The 12,997-nt window shown below is 40.9% G+C and overlaps 1 protein-coding gene across 1 annotated transcript; it reads left to right on the top strand.

Moving 5' to 3' along the window:
- The first annotated feature begins 140 nt into the window (after positions 1-140).
- Positions 141-11,855, top strand: pip4k2ca (phosphatidylinositol-5-phosphate 4-kinase, type II, gamma a). The gene is made up of 10 exons (XM_066672035.1): positions 141-357; positions 3,714-3,811; positions 4,168-4,264; positions 4,763-4,909; positions 8,158-8,304; positions 8,580-8,618; positions 8,726-8,839; positions 9,049-9,313; positions 9,520-9,623; positions 11,683-11,855. The coding sequence occupies exons 1-10, from the start codon at positions 223-225 to the stop codon at positions 11,761-11,763; spliced, it is 1,227 nt and encodes a 408-aa protein (XP_066528132.1). The 5' UTR covers positions 141-222; the 3' UTR covers positions 11,764-11,855.
- The last annotated feature ends 1,142 nt before the right edge of the window (positions 11,856-12,997 follow it).

Genomic DNA, 12,997 nt, shown 5'->3' with positions numbered 1-12,997 from the left:
AACTCTAAGTCATATTTGAGTATTATATCGATATTTATTTTTAAATACTGTCGACGCGACCAATCGCTGATGTGAATCGTTTGGATGTGTTTATAGAACGGAGTCGGTTTACCAGAATGACTCGTTCGGGAGTCGATTTCTCCAGGAAAAGCCGCGACAGTTGGAGAGTGGAGCGGGGTGCTCAAACTTTCTCACAGCGGAGTGAAGCGGTAGATCCGCAGTATGGCCTCCCACGGCAGCAGCATCCTGGCGCCTAAAACCAAGACCAAGAAGAAGCACTTTGTGCAGCAGAAGGTGAAGGTGTTCCGGGCCAGCGACCCGGTGCTCAGTGTGTTTATGTGGGGAGTGAATCATTCGGTAGGTCTCAACTCCGCTCCAGAAACTCACATTGGACTACTCCCATTTTGCGTGGCTAACTGTTCATGCTACCACTCCGTTCAGACTCTGTGTAGTCGGCCAGGGGATGTGTGAATTTTACTAGAGCACGTCTGTGCCTCAACAACATTCAGAAATATAGTTTAAATGTTGTGTTTAAACGAAGCTGTCTTATAAATTCAGCCGCTAACGAATGCCAGCCACAGTACCGCTGAAGCTAACAGGCTACATTCAGCTACATCAGGCAGAATGATCACAGAATGGACCTGTCCAGGATTAGAATATTCATTTTTGCACTTTGCACTTGTTGTTGCCATTATTGGCGTGATGTTGTATTTACTGTCCAGACAGTAAGGCGTTAGGCTGAACCTGTGTGTTTGGGAAGCGTCGGCAGGCTAGCGTTCATTAACCTCTCGAAACAAACTGCACCCTTCAGATGGACTATGTCATAGAGTAACGTTGTGTTCAATAGGATCCGTGTTAGTCAGGTCTGACTATGTAAACACCTAATGATGTATACTACGTTACGGTTAGAGCATCTAGCTTTTATTATTTGCCTATAGAAAAATACGTGCTCAGATCAAAACCTTAGAAGTCCACGGATATAGATAACGTTATATTTACCAGAGACAGATTGACTTTCCCAGATCCTATTTAACTTGCTTTATAACAGGATCCATATGAAATGTACTGATATATCTGAATTTAGTCTATTGCACTTTCATTAGACTGGTTTAAGTTTTCTTACATTAATTATGTCTAAATATATTTAGATGGACTAGAGGATGCCCAATCTTATGTGATGTGCCCCCTGAGTGTAATCCTTGTGGAGGGTCAAGGGTCAAAGAGAGAAAGCAAGATAAATGTAGTGTTGGCCAGATGTAATGTATCGTTAAGTTAAATACTGACAATTCTTTTTTTATAACTTATATTTTGAAATATATTTCAAAACCATTCATTTTCTAAACCATTAGCTTTAACAGTTGACTTAAAACAGTTGCATTAAAAACATGTATCTCCATTTTTCTGGATTTTTAGTTTATTACATCATCTGAACACGAGCTGTCTTTCATGTTGTGCGAAAATTTCATGATGAATGGACCAATAGAAATGCTCTACAGTAACATGGAGTATAATCTTTTTACATAGACTTCTATTGAAAATTAAAAATTCATTCATTCATTCATTCATTCATTATCTGTAAACGCTTATCCAGTTCAGGGTCGCGGTGGGTCCAGAGCCTACCTGGAATCATTGGGCACAAGGCAGGAACACACCCTGGAGGGGGCGCCAGTCCTTCACAGGGCAACACAGACACTCACACCTACGGACACTTTTGAGTCGCCAATCCACCTACCAATGTGTGTTTTTGGACTGTGGAAGGAAACCGGAGCACCCGGAGGAAACCCACGCAGACACAAGGGGAACACACCACACTCCTCACAGACCGTCACCCGGAGGAAACCCACGCAGACACAGGGGGAACACACCACACTCCTCACAGACAGTCACCCGGAGGAAACCCACACAGACACAGGGAGAACACACCACACTCCTCACAGACAGTCACCCGGAGGAAACCCACACAGACACAGGGAGAACACACCACACTCCTCACAGACAGTCACCTGGAGCGGGAATCGAACCCACAACCTCCATGCCCCTGGAGCTGTGTGACTGCGAATGTTAAATTAAAAATGTTTATTTTATTCTTCTGTAAAATTACTATTTTGGAATATACATGTTTATCATTGGACAGCAAAGAAATTGAAAGACTGATTCCAGTTGTGCAGAAAAGAGCACAGTTTGGGTGCTGTGATGTGCTAATGTCTGGATGGATGACGTTTACTCATCTCCTGTCCTAAGCCTTTTGCACAGAGAACAGCCAGCTCACCCCTGGAGGAGATCTCTGGTGCCTTCAGCAGGGGGTCACTGATATTAGTTTGCCACTGTGGAGGGTCCACATAAACAAACTAAAACAATTTACAAATGAGAGCACTTCTCACTCTTAACATCGGGTCTTCACAGATATACCACGCCATAGCTAAGCACACGCTACAGGATTTTGCAATTCATAACCAATATAAAATCGGAGCACAACACACACATAATGTTAGGATCTCCTATGAAGCACACACGAGAAAATCTCTCATAACTAAAATCTTGTGTGAACATGCATGTGGGATTTGTGTACATGGTTGCACTTGATTTTTATATGTTCAGAAAAGTATGTATGTAAATAAATATATATTTTGCACTGGGAGCTGGAGCTTTGTAACATTTTCAAGTGAAATTTGAGAAGATCTCTACTTCAGTAATGTCAACACAAGCTTGTTTTTTTTTATTCCTATATTTAAAAATGTATTTAGATTTCTTTTAATCTTTGCTTGAGGCATTGTAAAAACCCTGATTTACAAGTATAGATGCCATAACAAGAGAAAATGGCACACAATTAGCTCCTTTCACCATTTTTTTTAACAAGGCTGCCTTAGGCTAAAGCACATTCATTAACAGATTGTGTAACAGGTCATCTCAGACTAGAGTCACTCAGGCTGTCAGCGTAAAAATTGACATCAGTATTTTAAAAAAAAAAATGTTTGAAAATATCAGAAGGCCATGTATCAGCCTGGTACCTTGATTGAAATGTTTAGGATTGATTTGACCAGATTTTTCATGTGATGATCAGGTCTGATTCACCTGCTGATCAAGAAATAGTTTATTTGTGGAAATATTGTGTAGTCTGTGTCAGGCTTAAGAAACTGCATTAACGGCGTTTAAAAATTAATGTAGTTAAAGCTTTATTGCATTAATATTTTAAGTTTTTACGGCCCATGTATCAAAGATATATGATGTTTATTCTGTTCTGTTGTCATTGGGTGAGGAGTAAACGTACATACCTTGTGGTCCAAATCAAACATATATTTGGGCAGCGTTGGACTAGATATATGTTTACTCGAGACCCAGCTATTCTTTGAGTTTTATACTAGACAAATGTAGCATTGGTAATAATAACTAATGATTATTTCAGGTCAAGTATGATGTAATTGTACTGGCAGGGATTCAAATCCCAGTCTACCATAGTGTTTCCCATAATACACTGTATCAGCCATCGTAATCATAGGGATTTGGAAGAGGTGCTGTAGATGGTATAAGGGAAAGGATTTATTCAGTTCTAATTCTGGATTTTGCTGTAGTAACCTTGAAATTAGACCGATAGTTTCTGATAGCGCAAAGGTCAGTGCTGTTCACACTGTTATCTTGTTTCCATGACCTTTACGACAACAGTGCATTTGAATATTTAAAGCATGATTTAGCATATTTGTGTTTTTCCTCTTCAGATAAACGACCTCAACCAAGTTCCAGTTCCAGTTATGCTTCTTCCTGATGACTTCAAAGCCAACACCAAAATCAAAGTCAACAACCACCTTTTCAACAAGTAAATATCCTCACATCGTGGCAGGTTATTTACTTATCTGCTCGGTGTAGCAGTCAATCCTGTAAAGTCAGTTCTTACATTTATCACGTTTCAGTCATTTTGTGAAAGAGCTGAGATTTTCTGTTTAAATGGGGAACATGATTAGTTCACTGTGGGCACTGTCTGATGCTTCTTTCCTGGGCTGAAGAAACACAGGCTTGTTACATGTCGCATAATGTACCAGCTGGAGCCATAACATTTAGAACTGCCTGGAAAATATCAGGGAGAAAAAGGGTTAATACACTTCTGTGGAGTTTATTTGGCTGAAGTGACCATACTCATGGGATGTATGGAATGACTATATGTTCTTTTTACAGAGAGAATCTCCCCGGACATTTTAAATTCAAAGAATATTGTCCACAAGTTTTCAGGAACCTCAGAGAGCGATTTGGCATTGAGGATCTGGACTACCAGGTATTAAATACATATCAATGTGTCTGTGTTTTGTGAACCTAGTCTTACCAGATTAGTCCATTACTCTTTATTTATATATGCTCAGACAGCTGAAGAGATATTTGCTGTCAGCTATAAAAAGTAGTGTTGTGAACTGGGCTTGTTTGACATTGATAAAATATTTACGACATCTACAGTCTCTAAAGAGTTACTATGTTATACATCTGTTCAAATTAGTTTTAATATACCTACGAAAGTAAACAATGTCTGAGTAGTAAATTACTGCTGCCAATTTTTAGAAAACCATTTCATCGACCATTTCAAACATTTTCTTCTAAATAGCAGACATTTTCTTGAATAGTTTTTAGCCGTGAAACAATAGAAGTCATGTCATCTGACATACTCTGTAGCATACTGCAGACTATAAGAACAATTGTGGCAAACATGTATTTTAAAGAGAATATTACATCTTTTGTTTACTGCAGCCATGTTTGATATGGTGTGTGTGTTTGTGCTCAGGTCTCTCTGACCCGCAGTCCCCCTACAAAGGGTGAAGGGCAGGGTGAGAATCTCCTGTTAACTTCGTATGATCGCTCTCTTGTGGTGAAGCAGATTTCCAGTGAGGACGTAGCTGATATGCACAGCATCCTGTCGGAATATCACCAGGTACTGTCACTACTACATCAAACCAATTCCTGTATCACCAGCGTGCCAGTAAAAATGAGTTGTGCTTCTATTTAACCTCACGCACAATCTTCAACCATGAGTATCTGACTTTAGTTCTTGTGACTGAATGCAGTCAAATCCTCTGTTATTGCAGCAATGAGGTAAAACACACTGTTACAGACTGTTAGCTGGATATTGCTTTTTGGTCCTGGACAAGTAGCATTGTTTATTAGATTATAAAATAGTTGAAGTTTGTGTGTTCTCCCCGTGTCCGCGTGGGTTTCCTCCCACGGTCCAAAAACACACGTTGGTAGGTTGATTGGCGACTCAAAAGTGTCCGAATGTGTGTGTGTGTTGCCCTGTGAAGGACTGGCGCCCCCTCCAGGGTGTATTACCGCCTTGCGCCCAATGATTCCAGGTAGGCTCTGGACCCACCGCGACCCTGAACAGGATAAGGGTTACAGATAATGAATGAATGAATAAAATAGTTGATTATAAATCTTTTGTTACAATGTCATCCTAGATTCACCACTATATGAAATATCTATTTACTCTTAAAATATAAATTGTGGTAAGATTCAGGATTTAATTGCCTGATATTTGATAGTATTTATGCATTTCTGTGCACTGATCTTATCTTCAACGCGGATGCCTCAGACTCAGAACACACTAGTGCCTAAAGAATTCACCCTTAATCTATTTTTACTTACCCAAGCCCCCCCACCCTGGCTCCAATAAGTGAAAATAGGGCATCAGTGCATTTTATATGCATTAACTCTGTACGCTAGGCCATTTTCATATTCCTCTTTGCTTGCCCAAGGTAGGCAAATGTCCTTGTTTATTCTGGTACTGCTGACCGTTGCATTTTTTGTTTTGGTAAAGCACACAGTAAAAAGTGGTTTAAATTGTGAAGCTGAAATGCATCACGTGTTAGCAGAAGGAAGATATTCCACACTGAAGTATCCCCATCGTATGAGCTGAGTCTGACGTGTTTTTTCATTGTCATGTCATTCATTCATTATCTGTAACCCTTATCCAGTTCAGGGTCGCTGTGGGTCCAGAGCCTACCTGGAATCATTGGGCGCAAGGCAGGAACACACCCTGGAGGGGGTGCCAGTCCTTCACAGGGCAACACACACACACACATATATTAACTCACACCTACGGACACTTTTGAGTCGCCCATACCACCTACCAACGTGTGTTTTTGGACTGTGGGAGGAAACCGGAGCACCCGGAGGAAACCCACCCGGACACAGGGAGAACACACCACACTCCTCACAGACAGCCACCCGGAGGAAACCAAGCAGACACAAAGAGAACACTCCACACTCCTCACAGACAGTCACCCGGAGGAAACCCACGCAGACACAGGGAGAACACACCAACTCCTCACAGACAGTCACCCGGAGGAAACCCACACAGACACAGGGAGAACACACCAACTCCTCACAGTCAGTCACCAGGAGGAAACCCACGCAGACACAGGGAGAACACACCAACTCCTCACAGACAGTCACCCGGAGGAAACCCACGCAGACACAGGGAGAACACACCAACTCCTCACAGACAGTCACTCGGAGGAAACCCACGCAGACACAGGGAGTACACACCAACTCCTCACAGACAGTCACCCGGAGGAAACCCACGCAGACACAGGGAGAACACACCAACTCCTCACAGACAGTCACCCGGAGGAAACCCACGCAGACACAGGGAGAACACACCAACTCCTCACAGACAGTCACCCGGAGGAAACCCACGCAGACACAGGGAGAACACACCAACTCTCAGACAGTAACCCTGAGGAAACCCACGCAGACACAGAGAGAACACACCACACTCCTCACAGACAGTAAACCTGAGGAAACCCGCGCAGACACAGGGAGAACACACCACACTCCTCACAGACAGTCACCCGGAGGAAACCCGCGCAGAAACAGGGAGAACACACCACACTCCTCACAGACAGTCACCCGGAGGAAACCCACGCAGACACAGAGAGAACACACCAACTCCTCACAGACAGTCACCCGGAGGAAACCCACGCAGACACAGGGAGAACACACCAAATCCTCACAGACAGTCACCCGGAGGAAACCCACGCAGACACAGGGAGAACACACCAACTCCTCACAGACAGTCACCCGGAGGAAACCCACACAGACACAGGGAGAACACACCAACTCCTCACAGACAGTCACCCGGAGGAAACCCACGCAGACACAGGGAGAACACACCAACTCCTCACAGACAGTCACCCGGAGGAAACCCACGCAGACACAGGGAGAACACACCAACTCCTCACAGACAGTCACCCGGAGGAAACCCACGCAGACACAGGGAGAACACACCACACTCCTCACAGACAGTCACCCAGAGCAGGAATTGAACCCAATGCAACACTACCTGCTGCGCCACCGTGCCACCCAGTGTCATGTCAAACTAATGTAAACGTGGTGCATGGTTTTTGTCATCGTTTTATTTTTGCAGAATGTCCTGGGCTACGTTTTATAATGAATAAGAATCTTAAGTGGTAGAGTGAGCATCACACTGAATACTCTCTTTCCCTGTTGAGATGATCCTCACACTAAGATGTTTTTGAGAAACTAGGTCCAGAACTGCTGCCTTGCTGTAGTTTTTGGAGGACATCCAGATTCTACTCAGGTCTCTAGGGCTCAATTTCGCACACCCAGGAATTCGTCAGGAGTTGAGGCATATTTGCTGCGTCATAAACAGATGTTTGGGCTTGCAAGCTACATCAAAGTACCCCCCCCCCCCTTTCTCTTGGCTGCTGATTTGTATGCTCTTTCTAGATGTATGAATGTTACATGCTCAGCACTTCACTTCTGTAATGTATTGTGTGTTTAGAACAGGCCAGTGCTTACATGAATGAATTTCAATAGGTTACATAGTGCTGTTGAAGACTAACAGATTGCCATTATGCCATGCTCGGTTTGAAACACAGGCACGGAAAAAATGTATTAGTTTGTAATTTATTAATCCCAGAGGTGGATGTGACCTTGGTTTAAGAATTTTTCACATATATTGCCACACTGAATGTTTCATTGTTTTTCTGCTAAAATATTACTGACAGAATCAGCTGCAGAATATAAGTAGAATGTAATGTTTTCTATGAAAGCAATACGGGTTTAGAGTGTGTTAATAAATTCTCTATTTTGTTTATTTAAGGAATTCCTTCTGACAAATATTAACAATAATTGAAAGTGGTACCTTATTTATTGCAGCACATAGTGAAGTGTCATGGCAGCACACTTCTCCCCCAGTTTCTGGGAATGTACCGCGTCAGCGTGGAAAGTGAGGACAACTACCTCATCGTCATGAGGAACATGTTCAGCCACCGTCTGGTCATCCACAGGAAATACGATCTTAAGGTGAGAAACAGTTTCAATACCAGGTATCAGTATTGGGCGGATTGGTTAGCTGAGTATTTTTATTTTTTTGGTAAGAGAACATTATTAGAGCAGTTTTATTATCAATGTCAGATGAGAAAAAACTGGCATTACACACATACTCCATTTACTTTACTGCAGCAGCATTCTTCAACTGCGCTATTGAAAGTAATCCACAAGAGGGTGTCCTGTACTACCAGGCTCTCTGTACGTATGCATCTTTGCAATGCTGACTCTTAACTGTTCATTTGATACAGGGTTCCTTGGTATCACGTGAAGCCAGTGATAAAGAGAAGGTATTACAAGAGGTTTCTTTTTCTCCCATGGAATAAAATAGCTATCAAAATACCCCATGGTTAGATCTTGTTGTGATGCCCATTTCCTGTTCCTGTGGCAATGACAGGTCAAAGAGTTGCCCACCTTCAAGGATGTGGACTTCAGGAATAACATGCAGAAGGTGTATGTGACCGAGGAGCAAAAGGAAAAGATCATGGAGAAGCTTAACAGAGATGTAGAGGTCAGGTGGAAGATATTTAAATGCAGTTTTAAGGATTGTGTTATTGTTAGTAATATAAATAAATATTCTAAGTGTGCTTGAAATGTAGAAATGATATCTAGTTTGTCAAAGTTTATATGTAAAACAGTATTACTTTTGTGTTAAATAAATAAATAGCATGTATCATATTTTCAGGGCATATGTAACGCTATCTCGTCCTGGTTTTGTAGTTCCTGGTGAAGCTGAAGATAATGGACTACAGCCTGCTGCTGGGGATCCATGACATCGCACGAGCTGAGCGTGAGGAAGAGGAAGCCGAAGAGCCCAGCTGTGAGGATGAAGGAGAGGCGGAGAACGGCCTCAATCAAGCCCCTCAGGTGGGCTCATTTGGCACTTCCCCCGAAGGCATCGCTGGCTACATGAACTCCTTTAAACCACTGGGCCCAGGGGAGTTTGACCCGTACGTGGATGTGTACGCCGTCAAAAGCGCCCCAGGTAAGCTTCTTGGAAATGAGAGTGGAAGATGATTCATTCATTGAGGAAGTGTAGTGTCACACTATTGTCATTATGAGTCATTCTGTCACAGGGTAAAAGGTCTACCCAGGGGCAGGTTAAAGAAAAAGGGAAAAAAATGTATATATAGGGATTTAATTGGCATAAAGAGCCATGCAGTAAGCTTATCACTTACTGTTGTTTTCCAGGAGCACCGCAGAGGGAAGTGTACTTCATGGGCCTTATAGATGTGTTGACTCAGTACGATACCAAGAAAAAAGCTGCACATGCTGCAAAGACAGTTAAGCATGGGGTGAGTAATAAGGCAAACTGTTGTAAGCAGTGGCCACGCATCATTGGAAAACAGTCAAACGTAAATTTGTCCTGCTTAAACTGTTAAAACACACGTTTTTGTGAAGGAATATGTATTATTCTGCATTTTCTTTATATGTTGAATAAACTTGAAGCCCCAGTTAAAACTTAACTTTAGCATTTTAAGTCATTATTATGTACCTTAACCCCTTTTCTTTTCATGTCTAAATCTTTATGCTTGATCCCAGAGTAACTCTAAGAACACTACAAGCTCTAACAATGTAGTCACAACTTCTAGCCAACACCATAGGTCACACTACCAGCTGAATCTATGCCAAAAATGCATTGTTAATTTTCAGTTAACGAGCTGTGGACAGAAGAACATCGGCTCAGTGGCAAAAGAAAAAATGTGGGAAAAAAACCCCTTTGTCTGAAACACGTTTACTGTAACAGAAACAAATTTCTGTACGGTTGGAAGCAAAAACAAACAAGTAATAAAAAAGCACAGTGATCAGCAACTGCTGAAGGACTAAGAAGTAAAATAAACAAGCCCTTTTCAAATAAGGTGAGGCATATTGCAGAATGTAAATAAAAGCAAAATGCAGTAATGTGCAAATCATTTAATCACTGTATTTAATTTAAAATACTACAGGGACCACATTTTTAAAATTTGAAATTGAGAAAGTTCTGGGTTCTTATATACAGGGGGTCCTCGACTTACGACGTTGATCCGTTCCTACATTGCGTCGTAAACCGATTTTTGGTGTAAGTCGGAACATACGTACATACTGTACGTAAATAACATACTGTACGCACTTATCCTATCCTAACACCTATCCTCCTTGGTCCCGAGCCGCGTAACCGTGTATTCTTACGCAGCGCACACCAAACACGAAGTTCACTTTACGACGCAAAACCACTTAAATCGAAACAAGGCTTTATACAGTAAATGGGAGACGTGTCGTAACATCGTAACGGACGTAACCCGAGGACCTCCTGTATTAATTTGTTTGTTTGTTTATTTGCCCATTTTGGATTTGATGCCAGCAACACTAGCTTGTTTACCACTCTGTTGCATCACTTTTATTAACTGCACACATTCAAGAACTGGGGAAATCACTGTAGTTTTGAAAAAGAACTGTTTGGCAATTATTGCTTGTTATAGAATGTCAGCTGCCTTATTTATTTATTCATTCATAAATAATGCACTAGTTGTTTTCAGTGGGTGACAGGTCTGGACTAGTTTAAAAAAAATATTCAAAATTTAGTTTTTTGGCTGACTTTTCCACTTAACCTCAGTCCATCGTAAATGAGCTCAGGCCCAGAGAAGGTGGCGGAATTCCTGGATGCTGTTGATATCTGGCTGCTTCTTTGCATTTATGACTTTTAACTTGCGCTTGTGGATACAGGGATGAGCTCACAGACAGTGGTTTGTGAAGGGTTTCTGAGTCCATACAGTGATTTCCACGTCTGTTTTGAATTCAGTGCGGTGTAAGGGCCAGAAAATCACAGCCAGCATATACTGGATTTGGAACTTGTCCCATACATATAGAGGTTTCTCTGAAACTAATGGTACATGATGAAATCAGCAAGTTCTTTACTATTTTAAGTTGAGACACGTTATCCTTTAATTATTTCACTGTTGGCCTATGTAGTGTTCCACAGAGTGGTGAACCCCTCCCCATCATCCTTCTGAAAGAGAGTAATTTATTTATTTATTTTATTCATAAGTATTTAGTAAGCTGTATAGTCCTGCAGTTTAGCTCAAAAGTAAAGAGGTTAGGAATTGATTCCTGCCACAAGCCCTAAATATCACACATCAGGGCATGTGGCATTAATCAAAGGAAGGATAAGAAGGCTATTAAAAATGATGAATACATTGATTTATCTTCAATATTTCTCACATAATAAAGAATTAACGGTGTTCTCATTTTACAGGAACACGCAGTAGGACTGATGCTCAGAAAGCCTTATTTTGTGCTGACTTTCATGATATCTCATCACTACTTGATGTGTTATTTAGTCTAAATTTGGCAATTCCTCTGTTTGTTCTTCCTCAGGCTGGTGCAGAAATATCCACCGTTCATCCAGAACAGTACGCCAAACGATTCCGTGATTTCATCTCCACTATTTTTGCGTAGCTGCACCGGTGCACCATGTGCAGGATGAAAAGGATCCCAACTGTATCTTTCCATGTTGCTCAGCTTGAGTAATATCTCTAATGATTTTGTGTGTGTGTAATATATATATATATATATAATATATATATATATATATATATATATATATATATATATATATAAAATTAATTACAAAAGCTGACATGATTCCATAAGCACTAAGATAAGCAAAACATTTTAAAGATGAGCTTTAACATTATGAGAAATGTTAAGTTAATCATGTGCATATTTATTGGTGAATAGGGTAAGATGAGACTGAAATCATCTTGTAATATTATATATATATATATATATCTCATTGAGGGTTTAAAAAGGACACTACTTAATCTGCTCTTTCTCTGAAGAGATGGGATTGAACCTGTAGCAGTCCCAGACAACACACCAAACCTGTGAGCTTCTCATCTCTATCTCTCTTCCTCTACTTCAGAGTGGAGGATGGGAATCTGCCTTAGCTTGTTATTATCAGTGTGAACAGAACAAACGCGTAGCATTCCGCTGTTCTCTGTAGCGCACTGCTTGTTGCGGCTTTGTTCTCTTTAAGCTGCACTAGAACCTGTGACTAATATTCGGACTGCATGTCCACCTTTAGTTGTCTTGGAGGAAAAAAAAAGCAATATTTTGAATGTTGAATATTTGTAAAAGGAAAAAAAAATGCCTAGACTACAGAGCCCAAGATGTTTTCTAGCTATTTTATGCAATTTAGCTTTAAAGATGAGAAGACAAATTTTGTAGCTTAGAGAACAGAGGCTGTTAAGCTCATTTAGGATCTCATGCCTTATTGTTGCATTTTATTTATATTGCAAATCAGTGTTTGGACCAAATATATTTTTCAAAGGTTTTCAGAAAAAATGGCTCGAGTTTGCGTTATTATTTCACTGAAGTTCATGCATCACTTAAATATTTTGTTGTAACAAACACTACAGTTGGACAAATCTGGGTCGATTATAAACTTTAAAACTATCTAAAGCAGTCTATATATATTGTTATTCTTATTTGACACCAGTTTCTGTTTGATCAACGTGGGCTAATGCTTCCTAAGTCACAACAAATAAACAAATCTTAATTTATATGTAAAGCCGTGTGGGTCAAAACCTATCAATATTTTTTTACAAAGCAGTGTCATTTTTGTTCCTTGTTGAATGTGAAGTTTGTGGAGGCAGCATTATTATAAGATCATCACATATTGTTTTGTCCG

Source organism: Hoplias malabaricus, chromosome 5 (genome assembly GCF_029633855.1).
Source record: "Hoplias malabaricus isolate fHopMal1 chromosome 5, fHopMal1.hap1, whole genome shotgun sequence".
Taxonomy (NCBI): Eukaryota; Metazoa; Chordata; class Actinopteri; order Characiformes; family Erythrinidae; genus Hoplias; species Hoplias malabaricus.
The sequence above is the reverse complement of the archived record's forward strand: the minus strand, read 5'-3'. Positions and strand labels throughout refer to the sequence as shown.

Bases quoted from the DNA above. Each gene is read 5' to 3' on its own strand.
- pip4k2ca (XM_066672035.1), top strand. From the start codon at position 223: ATGGCCTCCCACGGCAGCAGCATCCTGGCGCCTAAAACCAAGACCAAG. The intron at 9,314-9,519 runs GTAAGCTTCTTG...GTTGTTTTCCAG, and splicing joins CGCCGTCAAAAGCGCCCCAG to GAGCACCGCAGAGGGAAGTG. The intron at 9,624-11,682 runs GTGAGTAATAAG...GTTCTTCCTCAG, and splicing joins CAAAGACAGTTAAGCATGGG to GCTGGTGCAGAAATATCCAC.